The sequence below is a fragment of the Phasianus colchicus genome, chromosome 9, assembly GCF_987193195.1.
Source record: "Phasianus colchicus chromosome 9, bPhaCol1.hap1.1, whole genome shotgun sequence".
Lineage (NCBI taxonomy): Eukaryota > Metazoa > Chordata > Aves > Galliformes > Phasianidae > Phasianus > Phasianus colchicus.
In genome coordinates this window covers 22,220,863-22,240,154 of record NC_143444.1, presented here as the reverse complement: position 1 = coordinate 22,240,154, position 19,292 = coordinate 22,220,863, and the positions used below count along the sequence as shown (strand labels likewise).

The following is a 19,292-nucleotide window of genomic DNA, read 5'->3' as shown; positions in this document are numbered from 1 at the left end:
TGTTCCCCAGAAAGAAAAATGCCTTGCCATGGGGTCATATACAACACCCCAGAGGGATGGGCTGGGGACTGGGCACATCCTCCAGAAGAGCAGCAAAGCATCAACTCCCCATCCCTCCACCGGAGCCAGATGTCCCTTGTACAATGTTTATTGACCATAAAACATAGCCATTGAGTTCCAAGGGGCAGTGTTGAGCTGGAGACTGTGCACATCATTCCTCCTTCACTGGGGCTGCTGCATCCCATGCCGGAGTGATGCTCGCCATCTGCTTGCAGTGGAGCATGCTGAGAACTGCAGAGTAGGGAGCTGCCCGGTCTCTGCTTCCACTTCTCACTCTACAGTTTGGATGTTTGTGTCCTGCCAGGGCGTGGGCTGCAGCATCCCAGCTCCTGGAGACCGGGCCCTTCTTTCTGCTGCAGACACTGTGTAGGGCACACAGCGGGCACTTGTCCTTTGGGGCTGTCCCCCAGCCAGCATGCATCAGGAAGCAACTGGGAAGGGCACAGTGCAGTCCTGCTACAGGGAAGATGCTCTCCAGGGGGGCCACTGTTATTCAGCCATGGTCACCTGCTGGGCAGGGGTAGCAGGCAGCCCCCACATTGGTGTCCCAGCAGACTGAGGGTTGGCGTTACCCCTCCGCTATGGGGGCACAAGCTGCTGGGAGCTGCATGGAACTGGGTGCAGCTTCAGGCCTCCTCAGCAGTGGCATCAATCCCTGCATAGGTGAAGTTCTCAAACAAAGCCATGTTCACATATGCCTGCATGGGAACACAAGTCAGGAGCAGGGGAGATGCTGAGGTGAGCTTGGTGGGATTCCATGGGGACGGCTGGCCATATGGCCACTCACCTTCCTGGCCTCCAGCATGCGGATGAGCTGCATGGAGATTTGGGCAAAGGGTGGGCGCTCGTAGGGACGGTCACGCCAGCACTGCCGCATCAGCTCGTACCTGGGGGCAGAGAGTGTGTGTGCACAGGGTGGGGTGGGCAGAAAGGCTGCTTGTGGGAGATGGGGAGAAGTGGGCAGGAGACAAAAGCATGGCATAGAAGGCAGGGGGCTCTTCCTCCAGTTGTGGTGCACAGGGGACCAGGATAGGCTGCCAGAAGCCATCAAGAACCCCCACAGGTAATAGAGAGGACGCAGGGCATTGCCAACTTACACCTCATCGTCACAGTTGCGGGGTTTCTCCATGCGATAGCCCTGGGGCAGCTTCTCGTAGAGCTCAGCACAAGTCATCCCACAATACGGTGTGCCCCCTGCAGCCACAAACACGTGTGGTTGTGGTGGGGGCATTGACATCCCTTGGGTTGTCCCCTCCAGAGCTGCAGGAGGACCTGCAGGGACCTGAGTGGGTGGAGGGGACAAAAGATGAGCCTTACCCAAGCTGACGATCTCCCAGAGAAGGACGCCAAAGGACCACCTGAAATAGTAAGTTGGCTGTGATGGAGCCAGCAACTGTATCCCACTCACGAGGAGAGGGACAAGCTGAAGGGGTTCATGGTGAGACTGGATGGGACCAAGAAGAGGGACAGGGGTGGCCATGTCTGTGTCCCAGCCCTGGTGTCTGCGGACTTACACATCGCTCTTGGTGGTGTACACGCTGTAGTTGAGGGACTCGATGGCCATCCAGCGAACTGGCAAGCGGCCCTGGGGAAACAGAGGGTGACCCTCAGGGGACATCCCAAGGAAGGAGGGAGGATGGTGCAGCTGGCTTCCCACTGCTGGGGGATCCTGCCCTCTGCATCCATGAAGGATCCATGGAGTCCCCTAGCTCCTCTCTCACCATTGTCTTCTTCACGTAGACCTCCTCCCCCCTGGAGAGGCCAAAGTCGGCGATCTTGGAGGCCAGGTTTTCTCCCACCAGGATATTTCTGGCTGCCAGGTCCCTGTGAATGAACTGAGACAGGACAGCAGTGAGCCGTGATTGGCCACAGTCGAACTGAGAGTTGGGGCTTGAAATGGAGATAGGGAGAAGCTGCTCCACAGAGGGGAACGCAACCCTACCCTGTGTGCCTGGGGACATACCTGCTTCTCACTCAGGTACTGCATCCCCTTGGCCACGTCTGAAGCAAACTGGAGGAGCTGCTGGGAGGTGAGGGTGGACGCGGTGCCATGCTCCTTGGCAAAGGCGGGGTCGGTCTCCAGAACTCGGCTTTTGCGGAGGAAGTCAAGGAGGTTTCCATAGGGGGCATACTCGATGGCAATATACAGGTAACCTGTGGGCAGGAAGAGGCAGGTCTTATCAGGCTGTCTCCAGAAAAGGGCAGTAGCCAGTGGAGAAAAGGGGACAGCTCTCACCCTTGTTCTCACAGGCGCCCAGCAAGTTGATTATGTTGGGGTGATGGCCCAGCTTGCACAGCACCTCTAACTCTCCAGCAAAGTCCCGGTGGTCATTCTCTGAGGCGAACTCTGGAAGCAAAGCAGAGATGCACACCTGGACCCTTCCACCAGTCCTCCACAGACAGCTCCTGCCCCTTCTCAGCCCAAAGTGCTGCTCGGGATGCAACCTCATTCCCACCACATCCCCACCTGCTTTCATCCTGCCTGCCCCATCGCAACGCTCACCTTTCAGCATCTTGATGGCTGCATTCATTTTCAAGCCATCTTTTTTGATCATGGCCCTGATGACCTGCCCAAAGTTCCCTTCCCCAATCATGTCCTCAAACTTGATGTCCTCCCACTCCAGGATGGGGTAGCTGAGGGGTTCGGGCTGTGGCTTGGGCCGGCGCGTCAGGGTCAGGGTCCCTGAGTTGAACTGCAGGATGGTCTCTTCTCCCTGCAAGAGGGCAGCATTTGAGGTTAGAGGCATCGGGCACCCCTCTGCCCCACGGCAGTGCCAACAGGGCAGGTATCACGGGCAAAGGTGGGCTCCGCACCCTCTCTGTGTGGAGGTGAGGTCTGGCTGCATCCGGACTGGAGGCTATGGAGCGTGACCTGGATCGGGCTGGGACGTGGGGAGCTGGGGACACTGTCCTGGCAGGGCAGGCAGCACTCACCGAGCCAGACTGGTATGTGAAGGTGCGGCGCCGGTGGAAAAAGTTCTTCTTGATGAGAAAAAGTGCCAGCAGGGCAAAGAGGATGGTGAGGCAGGTGACGGACACGGAGCCGATGATGGCCAAGAGCAGCTGCTGGTCTACTCCCGACTGCTCGGTGCTCTGGCTGCCCAAGCTGGGTGGCACACTCAGTGCTCCTGCCAAAAAGAAGGATGGTAGACCATGGCTGGAGCTTGCATGGAGCTGCATGGATGGCTGAGCAACAAGACCTCAGCCCTGTCCCGGCACACTGGGAGCCCATGCAGACACCACAGCCCACCCACAGCTCCCAGTGCCGTGAGGTAAAGTTGTTAGTGCCTGGACTGCAGAGGTGAGACACCCATTGAGGGGCTGGGTGTAGGTGCAGGCCCGCAAGGATTCCCCACTCACCATCCCCCAGGGTCTTGGCTTTCACCAGCTGGCTCCACTCCCCTGGGACGTGGGAGTTGGCCCGGACACGAAACTGGTAGATGGTACTGGCGTTGAGGCCTCCAATGATCTTGGTTGTCTCAGCACCATTGTCGGTGTCAATCCACTGGGGCTCGCTGGTCCCCCCAACCTGCTGCAGCTCTACAATATACTTGGTGATGCCCCCGTTGGGGTACTCAGGGACCTGCCAGTAGAGCCTGATGGCTGTGTCAGACACAGGCTCTGCTGAGAGCGACCGTGGGGAGGAAGGCCCTGGAAAGAGAAGTGGAGCATCAGTACCAGCACAGGGCTCCTGATGCTGCAGTGGCTGAGCGCTGATGGCAGAACAAGCGCCCTCCAGCTCCTGTCAACAGCGATGGTAACCAGAGCTGTGCCAGACATGAGGGACCTCTATGGACCCTCTGTCTATGCTTGTGTGATGTCAGGAGGTAAACATGAACTCATTTTTGTCAGGCACCTTATCATTCCCACTTCCTCTTCTGAGCCTTCTCCACATCCTAAAGCACACATCCCACAGTTACCCAAAGCTCTGAAAGTACAGAGCAGAGAAAGCATTACATCCTGCAGACCTGACACCTAACAGCCCTCCCAGCACGTACCAGACTTCACTCAACCTCACTGAAGCCACACACTTTGTGCCCTGCTTCCCTCTGGTCTACCAGAAAGGTTGGTCAGCCTGATGGGATGTGGCCATTTGGTGAAATTACCAGGGTTAATGCAAGCAAAAGGAAACAGCTCCCCCCCATCCCCCCTCCCCCCCCCAAATGTAATTGTATTGAGAAACTTCTTACTACAGAGTGTTGTAAAGGCAACAAGTGTAGACAAGTATGAGAGAGCATGGGTGTGGACATGAAGGACAGATCTATATTTGGGCATCATTCATCATGGCCTGAATGCCACGTTCTGGATGTTTCTTAGCTGCATAGTGCTGGAGGCTGTTGGATCTAGTGAGAACATGAGGACCAATTTTGCCATGTACCTAGCATCCACCTGCAAGTGACTGCTTGTAGTCTACCAGAGCTGGGATACAGGACCAGCCAAACCCAGGGATGGTTGCTCTTACATTTATAACCAGTTTATTGTTAGAATTCCCTGGATTTCTTTTTTTTCCTTTTCTCTTTTCTAAAGCCAGGTTATCTATTTCACTTCCTCATTTTAAAGGGGGGCTATAAGAAGGAAGGGAACAGACTCTTCAGCAGGGTCTGTTGTGATAGGACAAGGGGAAAATGTTTCAAAGTAAGAGGGGAGATTTATACTGGATATAAGGATGAACGTTTTTACAGTAAGGTGGTGAGGCACTGGAACAGGTTGCCCAAAGTGGTGGTGGAAGCCTTGTCTTTGAAGACACTCAAGGTCAGGCTGGATGGATCTCTGAGCACCTAATTGAGCTGTAGGTGTCCTTGTTCTCTGCAGGGAAGTTGGACTAGACAGCCTTTAAGGGTCCTTTCCAGCTTAGAAGATTCTATGATTATAGAGGGCTCTCATCCCTCACAGGGTGCATATGGGAAATGACTTCTAAAGTTTCCCACGTTCTAGGGCAAGCAACCCCCTCACCCCAGCCTTACACATCACCCACCTTTGCTGTTGATCATGACCTTGTAGAGATCAGAGGGGGGCCCCAGGCTGGTGCAGTGATACACCAGCACCTCCAGCCCATACTCCTTATTGAACTCCAGGCCCCCAATGTGAGCAGAGAGCACGGAAATGGACGTGATGTTTTTCTTGCAGACCAGTTGCTTTGCGGAGTCAAAGAGATGGACAATGAACCCATGTGCAGGCTCATGGTTACTCGGCAATTTCCAGTTGACGTGAAGGGTATTTTTCTCCTCAATGGACCAACCTTCAATCACAGGTTTGACTGTGGGCTCTGTGAACAAAAAGGAAGTGAAACCTCACTGCATGTCAGCCACGGGGCTTTGTAGACCCTGCGCCATGCAGGGAAAGGTTCAGAGTAAGGGGATGGCTTTCCCACCTAGGCATTCAGTCACCATGATGGCCTCAGGTCCCTTGCTGCCCTCACCACCATCCCCTGGTCGGCTCAGCTGCACCTTGACAACGTAGGCGGTCACTGGCCGGAGGTTCATGAGAGTGATGTTTTCACTGTTGTCAACTGTTAACCAAGAGGACATATCAAATCCATACCCCCACCCTATCACCAGTGTCCTCCCAGTGTCACTACAGAGGGTCTTGCTGAGCAAGATGGAGACCTCTGCACACTCCAGGCTCTTCACAGGAGCCACGTACCCATCCCAACAGCCACGTACCCACAATGGACGACCACACCGAGACATCATCCTTGGGTTTGTAGAGCAATCTGACAGAGACAATGGGTCCATCACCAGAGAAGCAGTCCACAGGTGACACCACAAGCTGGCGACTCTGCTTGGCCAGCAGTCGGGGGGGGCTCAGGGGTGCTGGTGGCACTGGAGGTGAAGGAAGGAATGATATCAGTTGGACTGAGAGCAACCAGGAGCAGAGTATGAGGACATCTACAGATTCTTGGCTCCTTCCAGTTTTGGCAGGTAAGGGAAGATCCCAACAAATCTTTTATCACCACTCAAACCTCACTGTTGCCACTGTGACACAAGATGAGTGGCATGTAGTCCACTTGTGGGGAGTCTCATTGCCACACTGTGACCCAGCACCCCCAGTTCTTTCCTCACCTCGAATGTTGACCTTGACTTTCCGGCTGTCCTGACCCCCAGTAGTAGAGACTCGGCATTCCCAGAGCCCTGCGTCGGCCTTTGTCAGATGCTGCACCTGAAACTCGCATGTGATCTGCCCCGACTCTATGATGGCTTTGACCAGCTGTGGGCACAGAGGTGCTATCAGCTACCATGGCAACCAGGGTTGCCACTTGATGGAGTTGTCACCCACCATGTTGGAGGTCCTGCCATTTGGGTGCAGGTACAGTGCCAAAGGATGGCAGTGAGGTGAAAACACGGGGCTGTGGACAGTGGCTTCTGAGGTACCTTGAGCATGGTGCCATCAGCCTTGCGCAGCTCCACGCCATCGCTTGCAGGCAGCGGGTTGCCGGTGGCCACGCAGCTGATGATGGGCTCTGAGCCCAGGTTGAACTCCAGCTCTGAGGCTAGTTTGATGATCTGGGGGAAGCGGTCTGGTGTGGAGAAATCAGCATTAGGGTTCATCCCACTCCTCCCTGTTCATAAAGGACTTTCAGACCTTTCCCGGTGTGGGTGGTCATGTCTGAGCACTGAGGTCCAGTTCAGATCCACCCCACACTCCAGGCTCAGGGATGCTCTTTGGCACATCCAATTTGGGAAAGCCAGACCACTCTCCCTCTTGCAGTACCACGGTTTCTATGGGTCTAGGGGCTATTTTTACCAGCAAGGCAGGCTGCCCACTTGGCTGTGGAGATTGGTATCAGCTCCCTTTAATGAGGAAGGAGCTGGAGCCCACCCACAGGGGACAAAGCCCCTCCATGGCCCTGTGCCAGCCTCACCTGACTTCTCGCAGTGCTGCCCATGCCAGCCTGCAGGGCAGATGCAGCCACTGAAGCGGTTACAACTGCCACCATTCCGGCAGGCACACATCAGAGCGCAGTCGGGGCCATAGTATCCTGGGGGACAGGCTGTGGGAAGAGGAGAGTCCACTGCTACCCCTGGCCACACTGTATGGGTGCACATGCTCAGCCTGTGCTGGTGCTCAAGCCAGCAGGCAAGGCAGGATACTACCCATATTCCCATGTTCCCATACCTTGGGTGCAGCGGGAGCCGCTCCACCCTGAGGCACAGGAGCAGCCATAGGGGTCCGGCAGGCAGAAGCTCAGCCCCCTGCAGCCCTGGGCTCTCTGGCACGTCTCCTGGCAGTTGCGGCCAAACTGGCCTTCCCGGCAGGCTGGAAAACAAGTGCTTCATGGAGTTCCCTAGCACCATCCCCAGCAGGCAAGGAGTTCCTGCCCCAGTGTTTGTCCTGCCAAGGTGACAGAAGTAGCACTGGGAATAGGCAGATGCTGGGGGTGCTGTGAGTTTCTGGCCATGGTGACAAGATCTTGGAGTACAGTGGGACACAGCTCATCCCCTCAGGGCAGATGCAGCTGCTGGACCTACCTCTCTCACAGCGGGTGCCTGTGAAGCCAGGAGGACAGATGCATTCACCGACATGGTCATGACAGATGCCCCCATTCAGGCAGTCAGGACAGTCCTTCTCACAGGATGGACCCCATTTCTTTGCAGCGCACGCTGCAGGGAGAGCAGAGGGATTTGGATTGGCACTTGGCCGTGTGTCCCCATGAGATGGGAAAGGGACAGTGGAGTGCTACTTCCCTGGCCCCACTCACCTCTGACGATTAGTCTGTAGAAGGCACTCCACAGAGGGCTGTCTCCCATGAAAGTGGCACTGTAGACACCATTCTCAGTCATGCTGACATTCGGGAGTGTTAGAGTGAAAAGATCACCCCGCACCTCGCCTCGGTCCGTGGTCTGGTAGTAGGTACCTGCAGGGAGACAGGGGGTGACCTGGGGACTGCTGCACCCTGGAGTGGGGGAGTGAGGGCAGCTAGAAGCAGGGTCAGTGCAGGGCACTGGGTGGTTGCAGCCCTGCTTGTGAAGCCACTTGCCATTTCTTTTCCACATTACATCCATCTCCTTCCTCCTGAGGACCCTGGCCGAGAAGGTGGCCGGTTCGCCGACGTTCACAGACTGCGTGGCCTTCACTGGAAAGAGGTGGGCTGCCAAAGAGAAAGAGGAGCAGGCTGAGGGCAGTGCTTGTATGAGTCACCCTTCTATTCAGTCCTAACAGACCTCTCTGTGGCGACATCACCACACACAGCTCCATCTACACACCTCAGGCAGAGGAGCCACAGGAAACCAGGGATGGCACCCAGGGTTGGGTTGTCCTGCGCTGTCCCAGCACGGGATGCTGTGACAGCAGCCTGGGGAGATATGACAGCATGAGATGCTGCTTGCTGCCAGACTGGGAGGTGTGTAGGCAAGGGGCAGGACCTGTGTCTTTGCCTGCCTCTAGCAGAGCACTCACACATGTTTACCCAATTTCCCAGGTGTTGGGGTATGCACCACTCTCATAGCTATACTGTGAGAGAGCCTGGGCACAGCTTTGAGCCCAAACCACGCTATAAATATGTTAAGGACTGGGAAACCAAGCCCTGGGTGTGCCAGTAATGACACAAAAGAGGGCACACTCGGATATTGGCTACCAGAGCCTCCCAGTGTGCCAGATCACACACCCTTCAACAGGCTGTGGAAGCTGGGTGAGAGCAGTGGTGCTTGGAGCCCAGCATCCTGCCAACTTATATCTATTTATTCTGCCATGCTCAGTATTGTTATCCCATGGGTTTTGCAGCTTTAGCCCTGGTTCTACACTGTAGCCACAAACACACTGCTGCAGCCAGGGTCTGATGCCCTGAGCAGAGCACCACATCTCACCCTGAAAACCAGGAGCCCCAGCAACCACAGGTTGACTCCTGCTGGCAGCACACCAGCAGCTCTGCAGCCTGACCGCTGGCACCACTGCAAGGCAAGGAGAGGTCTTGGCAATGTTTGTTTCAGCTATTTATTGTCTGTCTTCTCTTATCAGTGCTGTAATTTTAGACATATCCTCTGGCAGATTTCCTGAAGTTCCCTATTGTGCTCACAGATGCAAAAATAAAAGAATTTATTTTTTTCTGCTGTGGCCTCTCTGAGCACCTCTCTGCTTGGTGATCTGACAAAACAGTTTGTTGGGTTTAAACCCTTCTCAGATTGCCTCTCCAGGTCTGATTGGTCTTTTTTTCCTGTGTTTTTACTTTCAAAGCTGATAATCCTTCCTCTGCCCTCATGCATCTTAGAAGACACTCACTGTCCTTGGGCAGCATTCCCTACACATGTTGTTGTGAACATTCAGCTGCACTGTGAGAGCTGATACAACGCACACTTGAGCGTGGTTTCTTTACACAGTCCTCACTTCTCTGGAAAAGATTTAATCTTTTTGTTACTTTTTCCTTCTATCAGTCTTCCTCATTTTTTTCTAAACTTCTCCTTATCTAAATTAAGCAGAGCAACATCAGCTTTTTTGGCACTTCTAACTTCTGCAGGGGCTTTGGGCCAGTGAATGAACCTGGATCTCACCGACCACCTCACTCATGACATACATAGGGAGACACAAATGCCAAGTCAGTGCACAAAGCCCCCCTCATTCCCTTAACGTAGCAACATGTCTGTGCCCCTCTGTTCCTGCACACCCTGTGCCTGCTGTTCCACTTTCCAGTGCTCTGCTTTCCTCCCTTGGTGCCCCCAGAGCTCTGTTTGCCCAGACCGGCTGTCTCTGTTTCTGATAAGGCTGCTGCCATATTCAGTGTCAGCCTCTGGTCAAGGACAGAGAGCAGTCCCTGCTCCTAAGAGGATGCTTGCACCCCACCGGCATGGTCCTTATCGCTGACTGTTCCCCAGCTGGAGATACTGGAGCAGCTCAAAACACTGTGATAGAGCTGTATTTTAACATGGGCAGGGAGATGTCTTGTTTTAGCCAAAACTTTCTAACAAAGAGCTTGAAAACACCCAGTAGAAAACACCTATCACAGAGAATTTCTGTCCTAATAACTTAGTGAAGTCTCAAGAGTTGTGAAGTCAGTGAGGGCAGTGCTGGGGACTGTGTGCCCTTGGGCATTATCCCAGTGTGGCCCTAACAAGGAGCAGGAGCAGGAAGTGAACCCCATGCCCTCCCCAAGAACCTGCTGGAGGGCAGAGGCAGACCTGCCAGTGAGACCAGAGGCTGGCACTGCCTGATGGCACCCTGCTTTTGGTTGATGATTGCCAGACCTCACCGCTTCCTTTGGCTTCCCTCCACCTGGACCTTGCTCTGCTCACAGGCACCATTCCCACCCACTGCCTGCAGCCGCCCTTCCCGCACACCTCCCTGGGGCGGGTGCTGCTGGCAGCCGATCATGAAGCGCCCTTGGAGTTGGGCCATGCTCCTCCAGCTGAAAAACTTTCTCATATCCTCATGGGGTGAAAACACTTCTTCATTGCACCAATTACCACCTCCCGTACACCACAGATCAACCCACTGCACCACACAAACATTCAAATGGCTGTCACTCACACCAAGTGCTTGAGCGAGACAAGACCTCTCTCATGTTCTGCACAAAGGCCAGAGGGGCTGGGCACAGCAGCAGCTGCCTGCTGACCCAAGAGCTGCCATGGTGCCAACAGACCCCAAACTTAGTCTCAATGAATCATAGAATGGCTTAGATTGGAAGGGACCTCAAATATCATGGAGCTCAAAGATCATCGAGCTCCAAGTCCTCTGCTGTGGGCTGGCTCCCACCCAGTAGATCAGGCTGCCCAGGTCCCCATCAAACTTGGCCTTGAGTGAGTAAGTGAGTGAGTGAGTGAGTGCATCACGCTCCCCAGAGCCCAATCAAGCACTTACCATTGTGGCTGTTGTGCACATAGACCACCTGGGCCTGCTCTGTTGGTGTGCGCCCCAGGCAGTAGAGGATCCCTACCAGGTCAGGCATGGAGAAGCCCCTGGCCTGGACGTAGTTGCTGCGGTTGCGGTAGTTTTGGAAGCCTGTCTTGGGGTGTGTCATCACAATCTTGTTCTCCCGCTCAATCTGCAGGTAGCTCACGTCGCGCTCCCCCATGATGCAGGAGAGGAAGAAGTCAGAGTGGGACAGGCTCTGCACATTGGCAATCAGGGTGATATCCAGAATGGCCCCTGTTGAGGGGAGCAGGAGAGAATGTCACAGCCAGACCAGGACATGGCCTCCTCTATCTAGGTCAGTCACAGGGAGAGACCCCATAACCCAAACCTCAAACCCATTTCCAAGTCCTTCTTGCCCCCAGGCTATCAGATGGCACAGTGGACACTTCCAGTCTCTTTTTGGAGATCCCCATGGGCTCAGGTTACTGCAAGAGCCAAGTGTGCAGTATTATGAGGTTCTTCCTCCTGCAATCTGCTTGTGCCTGTGTTCCAAGCTGGGGTAGAGAAGAGGATAGCTCAGCCCCAAAGCTCAGCCCTGAGAACTCAAACCACTGATCTCAAAGGGATGTTTCCTCCCTTCATGCCCCTCCTGAGTCCCTGCTTGATTGGGACCACCACAGCTTCCTTGTCCCACCCAACCCCCCTGGGGAGTGGGCTTACCTGCAGGGCAGAGGGAAAGGAGTCATTTACCTGCCATCCATGGGAGGAGAAGCAGAAGATAGAACTGGAGTCCCATGTCCTTGAAATGTGTCCCAAATCTGGCACAGGAAAATATCCAGCACATCCCAGCCACGGGTGACAGAGCCAGTGGTAGCAATTGCCTAGGGGCTCCACATGAGTGGAGGCTCAGGACCCCTGTCCCACACTCTCCATCTTGCCCCAGCACTCTTGCTTGACGACCGGGGCGGGCAGGACCCCTTCCTCTGGATCATAGCTGGGGCATGGTGTGAATGATGCCTTCGTCCCCACCCACTCGGCTGCTGCCCAGCTGTGTGGCAAAGGGGCCACTGAGGTTTGCTGCCCGGTGGGGCTCTCCCGTGGGGCTAGAATGGCATGCTCAGGGTGCCCCCAGCCATGCTGAGCCCCAGCCTGACCGGGTGGTATCCCAACCCCTTTCTTGCCTGCAATAGTTAGGGTCTCACGCCCGAGCCTGCTCGTGCAGCGGCATCCTCATCGCCTCGGCGTGCCCCGCGGCTATGGGAAGGGCTCTGTGGAGCAGGGAAAGGAAAGGGGCCAAGGGGCCGCGGCTGGCGGCGGCGGCGGCGGAGCCAAATCCTGTTTCCCATGCGGCGTTTCCTGCTCTCCACCCATTGTTCAGAGCCAGCCCTGACTCCAGGAGCCGCAGGCGGGAGCTGACCCTCAAGGGCTCTGCCCCCGGCACCGAGGCCATGCAGACCTCAGGACACCTTGACCACCATGAGCCTGCATGGGCCACCAGCTCATGTCCTCACCTCAGAGAGCTGACCAAGTGGTAGCGAAGTCCTGCTGCTGTTCCTTGCCTTGCTGCTTTCCCCCGCACTTCCACATGCCGGTATGGTAGTGCAGTGTGTACAGAATGCCCCAGCAGGGTACCAGCATCCACAGCCCCATCCATGTCCCTGCAGGGCTGAGTGGCAGGGAAGTGGGGACCTCACAGCCATTCTGCCACAAGGCAGGGGGGTTAGTTCGGCAGTGGCTGAGCAGAGCCCTCACAGCAGAAAACAGCTGGACAGCCTGGGCAGGAGGGCAGCAGCTGCTGGGGGGAGAAGATTGCTCTGCAGGGCCATAAACACGTCTGGGAGGAAGCTGGAAGCAGCAGAAAGCCTGGCTTTCCTTGACCGCCTTCCAGCCTGTCTCCCTCTTTCCTGTTTCAGAAACCGCCTGTCCTTGGGCTACACCCAGGGGAAAGCTCGGGGCCTTGCCATGGCTGCAGCCGCACTGTATGCCGAGGGACCTTGTAAGGCCAGGGTGGGCTCAGGCAGGTGCAGGGCAAGGGTAAATGCATGGCATTCCTGAGGAAATCACTGCAATCTTTACCCACTTGACCACACACTGCTCTGCAAGCAGCATATTGAGCAGTTCCCATGTGAAAGCCTGGCCTGCCGGGGAGAAAGATCCATGTTTTGGTGTGTCCCAAGCCCATGCTGTATCCGGCCAAAAATCTAAAGCACACATGGAGAGGAAGGGGAAATCCATTCATCGCTTCCGACTATTTACAGTGCGCTCTGGGGCTGTATGGGGCCCAAGCAGTGCAGAGTGATGGCAGCAGACAGGGACTGTGCTGTGCCACCCCAGCGCCTGGTTGCCACATGCTGCCACCAGCAGCTCCCTGAGTGATGAAGAGACCCTGAAAAATGGGCACTGCGTGCAGCTGCCTACATTTACCCAGAAAGACACAGAATTGTTGGGTTGGAAAAGACCTCTAAGATCATCCAGTCCAACCCCAACCCACCCCACCATGCCCACTGACCACATCCCTCAGTAGGGAGTGTAGGCAAGGGAGTCAGTCTTTGGGAGACCCCAAGGCAGGGTCATCTTTAAATGATGAACATGTGTCCTTGGCTGCCCCAACCTGAACACAAGGGCTAGTTACAGCAGCTGATTCCTCCTGCAGTTCGTGTTGTTATGCCTGTCAATACAAAGCTTGTTTGCAAGCTCTTCAGGTCAGGGACTCATCAGTGAGCTCAGTACAGCTGCAGGAAGGGGGATAGGTAGGTGAATACATAAATAGTTGGCTGCTTCCTATAGTTTACTGGTGGTAGAGGTCAGTCATGCTCAGAGCTATAATTGCTATTGTGCCACCTCGTGCTTACCCATGTTTGAGATGGCCAGTGTGCGCTCCAGTCATCAGTGGCACAGCCATACAGGCAGAACAATAGACTGAGATGCACTTTGTGAAATGTTGTCCAACATGAGGAATCATTGTGATAAAGGGATTATTGATGTGGAACAAGCACACTTTGTGGGAACGCTCTGCAAAGCAGGCCTTGCAGCACGCTCCTTGGAGAGCAAAGCACATATCCACTAGCTGCATGAAGAGGACCCAGGGCATTGCTGCGGTCTGTTGGGGAGCTGGATCCATTAACCATTGGCTCCCCACACTAGGCAGATGTTGGGGATCCACGAAGGAATCAGAGCCAACCACACCTATAAAATCATAGAATCACAGAATCGTTTGCATTGGAAGAGACCCTTAAAGACCATCTAGTCCAACTCCCCTGCAATGAACAGGGAAAGCTACAGCTCCATCAGGTGCTCAGAGCCTGGTCCAGCCTGACCTTGAATGTCTCCAAGGATGGGAAAACATCTTCCTTTGCATTTTTTTTTTCCTGGAGGTTTCTATTTGTGCAGATCCCTTGAGTTGCAGGCAGGAAGGAGACTTCTCCAGGAGGTTTCATGGAGACATTCAGTAATGGCCCTGCATCTTCTGGCAAGGAACCAGCAACCCCAGTGCAGCCATGCCCACCATACCTCTAACATGAAAAGACCCACAGCATGCACAGAGCACTGAATTTCTGCTGGACTCACAGCCATGAATTTTTCTGCTGAATCACATTAGACCTTAAAAACAAACAAAAAAACCAACTGGTGACAAAAATACCCCTTTTTGTTACCATTCGCATATTCTAATCCAAAGCACAGCATGCCAGAAACCATCGTGTGCTGATACGTTTCCTGATAGGAAACGCAAACACCCTGCATGTCCACCTATGGCTGCCTCAGCAGCACTGCCAGCACTGCTTTCCTGGAGGCCTGCTCTGCCCTCCGTGCACAGCAGCCCCAGGGGTGTCCTGCAAGGGAGGTTAAAGGCTGCTGCCAGCACTGGGGACACAGGCAGACAGTGCCACCTCTGTGCCCACCTCCTGCTCTGCCCTAGACCCGGAGCAGCCCAGGGGCGCGGTGGTTAATGTGTAACCCGCACCAACGCCTCTATCCCTGCCTCACGGCCGCAGGAGGGAATGTGGCCGCCAGGCTGGCCCTGGGCGAGCGGCGCCGTGGGGCATCGAGGTAGCCATGGCCTGCCCAGGAACGGCCATCCCCGTCACTGCCACACTTCACCAGCACGGCTGGCTGCACCGCCCGCCCTCAAACTTGTTTTTCTGCCCTGCAGCTTCCTGGAGCTCAATGGCTCCCACCGGCCTGCTGGGTGTCTGCGGCCTGCTCTGCGCCTGGGGGGTGGCGGCGGCGGGACGGCCCTGCGGCCTGGACCACCAGGTAGGGACAGGGGCTTGGGGCAGGTGTGCGGGTGGTGGTGTTCCCGATGGCTGCTGGAGCACGGCAGGGCTGGCAGGGGCTCGTCTGGGCTGGTGTGCTGCCTGCTCCAGGCATTGCTCGGCTGCAGCGGCGCGGCCGCCTGTGAGCAGCAGCGCACGTTCCTGAGGGATCCCAGCCAAAATCGGGTCTGTGCCAGGTTTGTGTCACTGCAGGGAGCCCCTGCTTACACATGTGGTGACACAGTGACTGGCAGCAGTGTGACAGTGACGCCCTCAGAAGGCGAAGGGCCCATCTCAGCAGCTCTTTCCCCAGGGATGGGCTGACTGCAGCGGGAAGAGCCTCCTGCACGCTCCAAGCTCCCTTCCGAGAAACATCACCGCCTTAGACCTCTCCTTCAACAGCTTGGTCATGCCACAGCGCGGGACACTCTTGATGCATTTCCCTTCCCTGCGCTCCCTCAACCTCTCTAGCAACGCCCTGCTCACACTGCACCCCGCCGTCTTCTCCAACCTCAGGGCACTATGCCTGCTGGACCTGAGCAACTGCAGCATCACCTACCTCCACACAGACGCTTTCAAGGGCTTGGAAAACTTGCAAACACTGCTTCTAAGAAACAACAATTTGCGAGAGCTGGAGGTCCCGTTCTTTCTGCCGCTGAGAAGTCTCCTCCACCTGAACCTGCAGAACAATGCACTGATGTCCATGGACACTTTGATGTTGCAGCTGATGGAGGCCATCCCATGGGTGCAGCTGGATGGAAACCCCTGGGTCTGTGACTGTGTCACATATCCCTTGCAGCAGTGGCTGAAGCGCAGGCAAGGTGAGAGGTGGGGGACGGTTTTCAGGAAGGGTTTGGGATGAGAGGGATCCTGGAAGAGGGAATTTGATCCTTCTGCTCCAGCCCTAAGACTGCTCTCCTCCCTTCTGAGGGACAACAAACTGAGACATAATGTCTCAGTTCTTCATTTTCAGGTACATACAATATCCAAGATTTCTGGGTATGACAGACAGGAGGAAAATATTCAGAGATCTATACTTCAGCCACTTTTCTGGGAAATTAACATTCCTAAATCCATATACACGTATCTGCATGAAGTACACAGATCTTCACGAGCATTCAACATCTCCTGAGGAACACGATCAGGCTTTAGCCCCTCAAGCTTGGCTCCCAGGCAAGAGCAGCCCTGTGACCATGGAGTTTCTATCGATGTCCATGAATTTGGCATTGCTTAGTTAAGTAGAGCTGTTAATGGTGGTCACACACTCATACAGCTCTGTTTACTGGGGGCTCCACAGTCAGAGATTTTTTTCTCTAGTAGTGCCTTACACAGAGCTGAGGACTGACAAGGCTGGAGGGCAGCATTAGAAGTGCTTGAAAGCAAGCAGAGAATGCTTTCTCTAAACTGGGGAGGGAACAGGTGAAGATCCCCTGTCCCACCTTATCCTGTTGTCTCCCAGCCATGCATGTCACCTGTGCGTCACCCTCGGAGCTGCAGGGACAGGACATCGCAACTCTGGACTCCTGGGAGCTGGGCTGCCAAAAAAGCCAGAGGTTTCCTCGAGATGTCAGCCCAGCACAGCAGACCACCGTTACAAACAACAACAGTAAGTTGGTTCAGGGAGAGCTGCCTTCCTCCTGTCCACCCCCAGGGGTGGCCTCCCCACCACGAGCAGCACTGTGAAGCATGCACGTGGTAAGCTGTGGTGGAGCACCTGCTGTGCCACAGCCCAGCCCTGATGGGCCTGTCCTCTGCTGCAGCCACCGTGCCACCTGTGGGGAAGGGAGGAAGGAGCTGGCCCTACCTAGTGGGTTTCCTGGTGGCTGCCATCAGCATCTCCATCCTGGTCGCTCTGGTTGCCAAGTGCAAGATCTGCCACAAGAACTTCACCAGCTACCGCCACCGGCCGCTGCCTGAAACCAGCTCGATTGGAGGCAGCCCCTTGGAGGAGGGCACTGGCTGGGACAGGGGCTCCTCAGGCTGGGGTGACAGTGAGAACCCCCCCGTGTCCAATATCACTGGCCTGCATGTTGAAGATGATGATGGCTTCATCGAGGACAACTACATTCAGCCCAGTGAGCGGCTGCCAGAGGAAGAGGAGAGAGAGTCACACATCTCCATATGAGGCTGCAGTCCATCTCCATCCCCATGCCCCCATCTCCTTCCTGCCATCTCCACCTACCCTTGGCTTTTGTCCCCATGCAGATGGGGACAGGAGGAAAGGAGTGGGGTGAAGGTGTCCATGTATCCTGCTGTGACACCAGCAGAGCTGCACTGGCTTGGAGACACCAGATGTGCTGCTGTTCTCCCAGTCTTGCTTGGGTACTGAGGATGAACAGGATAATCTTGATTGCAGCTGGGCAAGGCAAGATGCCCAGGGATGGGTCTGCCCCCCTCCCTGTCCCGCTGCTCCTTGTGGGGACTTGGGCACCAGCCCCTCTGCCCTGTGGCACTGGACCTGGCCCTGCACTGTCCCCACTCTGTTGTCACTCTGGGAGCAATTAAAGCATGATTCAACCCTGCCTCTGCCTATGATGGTTTGCTGGGGCTCTCTCTCTCTCCATGGCCCTACATCTGGCCAGTGGTGTGTGGCAGCCTGACCTCTACATTTGTCTCAGATGGCCAATCCTTTTGTTATCAAACTTTTATTGCTTACACTGCAAGGATTTCCTGTGTCAGTCCTACATGTGGGGCAGCACAGCTTCTATCCCACTGACTCCCCTGTGGACTGCACAGGGCTGGCTGCCCTGTCTTGGGCATGGGATGTCCCGTAGAGCAGTGCTGCCAAGACCCTCCAGCTCCCCATCCTCTGCTGTGACTTGCTACCAGCAAGAAGGCAGTCCAGATCCTCTTTATGCTGGCATCATATTCACTCCTCATGCAGCAGCCATTTGGTGTTCACACTGATGCTGTAAACAAGGTGTGCAATTGATCAGTTTACTGAGTGATAAAACAGGTAAAGTGATGCTGAACAACCCATACACACTGTGGATGACAGGAGTGAATTATCTTTGTGTGAGAAGGCTCTGCTGCAGTGTTTGCTTCCAGTACTATGTGAGCCACCAGGGCTGGATGCTCAGGAAGCAGCTCCACAGCTGTCTGCTGGCAGGACAGTCTCTTTCCTGTGCTCTGCTGCTCCCTCCAGCTGTATTAAAACACAGAGAGCTTAGGAACTGAGGTCTTTGGGCTCTCCAGGTGAAGGCATGAAAATAATTAGGAAAATAGGAGGTCCCATTTGCCAGGCTTCCTCCTCTGGCCCAGGTAATTGCTCATTATGACTCTGGAAGGCTAGTACTAGTAGTAGGAGATGGGTGCTTTTCAGCTGCATTTGACTTTAGTCAGAACCTCTCCTCAGCCTCAGGAGGAGACCTGAAGGGCTGCGGCAGCTTCTGCTCCTGTGCACAGGCAGTGATAGCCTTTGACTAAGCAGCTACTGTGAAGAGGCACATAGAACATCTGCAGTGGCAGGTGGGCACGTGTGCTACCATGAAATGGCCACCTCTCAGGACTGATTGCACAGCCACCATCGTAGCATTTTGCAACTATTCTAATTGCTACATTCATGTCATCTCTGTGGTGAGATGTCACAGCTCACTTCTCATTGTCCCTAAAAGTTTGGGAACCTCCGCCCTGCTCCTCAGGGGAATGCCTTCCTGCAGCCCTGCCACGCGGCTGGCTCCCCACTGCTGACTGCTTCATTATAAATTGTCTTTTCCTTTACTTCTCTTCCTACTAAGATGTTTACGCAACACAGTGTATACAAAAGCAAATAACACACCTCAGAGAATGTAAAGCAAAGGGCACTACTGGAGCAGGCATTCCAGGCACTAAGCAAAGAGGAAGCTTAGAGCATTTCTCAGGCAAGGAACATTTTGCCTGAAACTATGAAGAGATGGAAACCTGGTGCCTTGTTTCAATGGTCAGTCAGTTCTCTCTCTTATATGCCTTCTCTATAAACTGAGCACTTCCTGGCTTAATTTTGTAGTCACTGCTCCGTGTTTCGTCATCTGGGCTCATCTTAAGAGCCCCTTACTGTCTGTGCCCTTCACTCTGAAAATACGATGCAAAAAATGCTGCAATTTTAGGAAATTTCTAGCATCTTTCAGGTCACATAGAAGAGGAAGCTTAAATGCTTCCTGAAGGAACAGGACTGGAAAAATGCATTTCATCTTGGATACTAGCTCCTGAGATATTCAA

General features: G+C 54.8%; 2 protein-coding genes across 4 annotated transcripts; one reads left to right on the top strand and one right to left on the bottom strand.

Annotated features, from left to right (window-relative positions):
• Positions 1 to 124: 124 nt before the first annotated feature.
• TIE1 (tyrosine kinase with immunoglobulin like and EGF like domains 1) lies at positions 125 to 12,621 on the bottom strand. 3 transcript variants are annotated; one of them, XM_090146518.1, is made up of 24 exons: positions 12,024 to 12,621; positions 11,593 to 11,890; positions 10,849 to 11,136; positions 8,039 to 8,149; positions 7,760 to 7,915; positions 7,530 to 7,661; positions 7,177 to 7,317; positions 6,923 to 7,051; positions 6,432 to 6,577; positions 6,123 to 6,267; positions 5,724 to 5,882; positions 5,432 to 5,569; positions 5,036 to 5,326; positions 3,421 to 3,711; positions 2,875 to 3,188; positions 2,564 to 2,774; positions 2,297 to 2,407; positions 2,024 to 2,214; positions 1,782 to 1,895; positions 1,575 to 1,645; positions 1,378 to 1,418; positions 1,158 to 1,254; positions 848 to 947; positions 125 to 758 (listed from the first exon to the last, which is right to left on the bottom strand). In XM_090146518.1, exons 2-24 carry the CDS (start codon positions 11,684 to 11,686, stop codon positions 687 to 689), a joined length of 3,543 nt encoding a protein of 1,180 aa, XP_090002644.1. In that variant the 5' UTR covers positions 11,687 to 11,890; positions 12,024 to 12,621; the 3' UTR covers positions 125 to 686. The 3 variants fall into 3 exon arrangements, with proteins under 3 accessions (XP_090002644.1, XP_031456658.2, XP_031456664.2); XM_031600798.2 differs by having other exon boundaries at positions 11,593 to 12,621; XM_031600804.2 differs by having other exon boundaries at positions 2,995 to 3,188; positions 11,593 to 12,620.
• A 2,120-nt stretch (positions 12,622 to 14,741) lies between these two features.
• On the top strand, positions 14,742 to 17,617 carry C9H1orf210 (chromosome 9 C1orf210 homolog). The gene is made up of 5 exons (XM_090146524.1): positions 14,742 to 14,889; positions 14,993 to 15,096; positions 15,409 to 15,916; positions 16,555 to 16,701; positions 16,856 to 17,617. Exons 1-5 carry the CDS (start codon positions 14,841 to 14,843, stop codon positions 17,218 to 17,220), a joined length of 1,173 nt encoding a protein of 390 aa, XP_090002650.1. The 5' UTR covers positions 14,742 to 14,840; the 3' UTR covers positions 17,221 to 17,617.
• Positions 17,618 to 19,292: the final 1,675 nt, after the last annotated feature.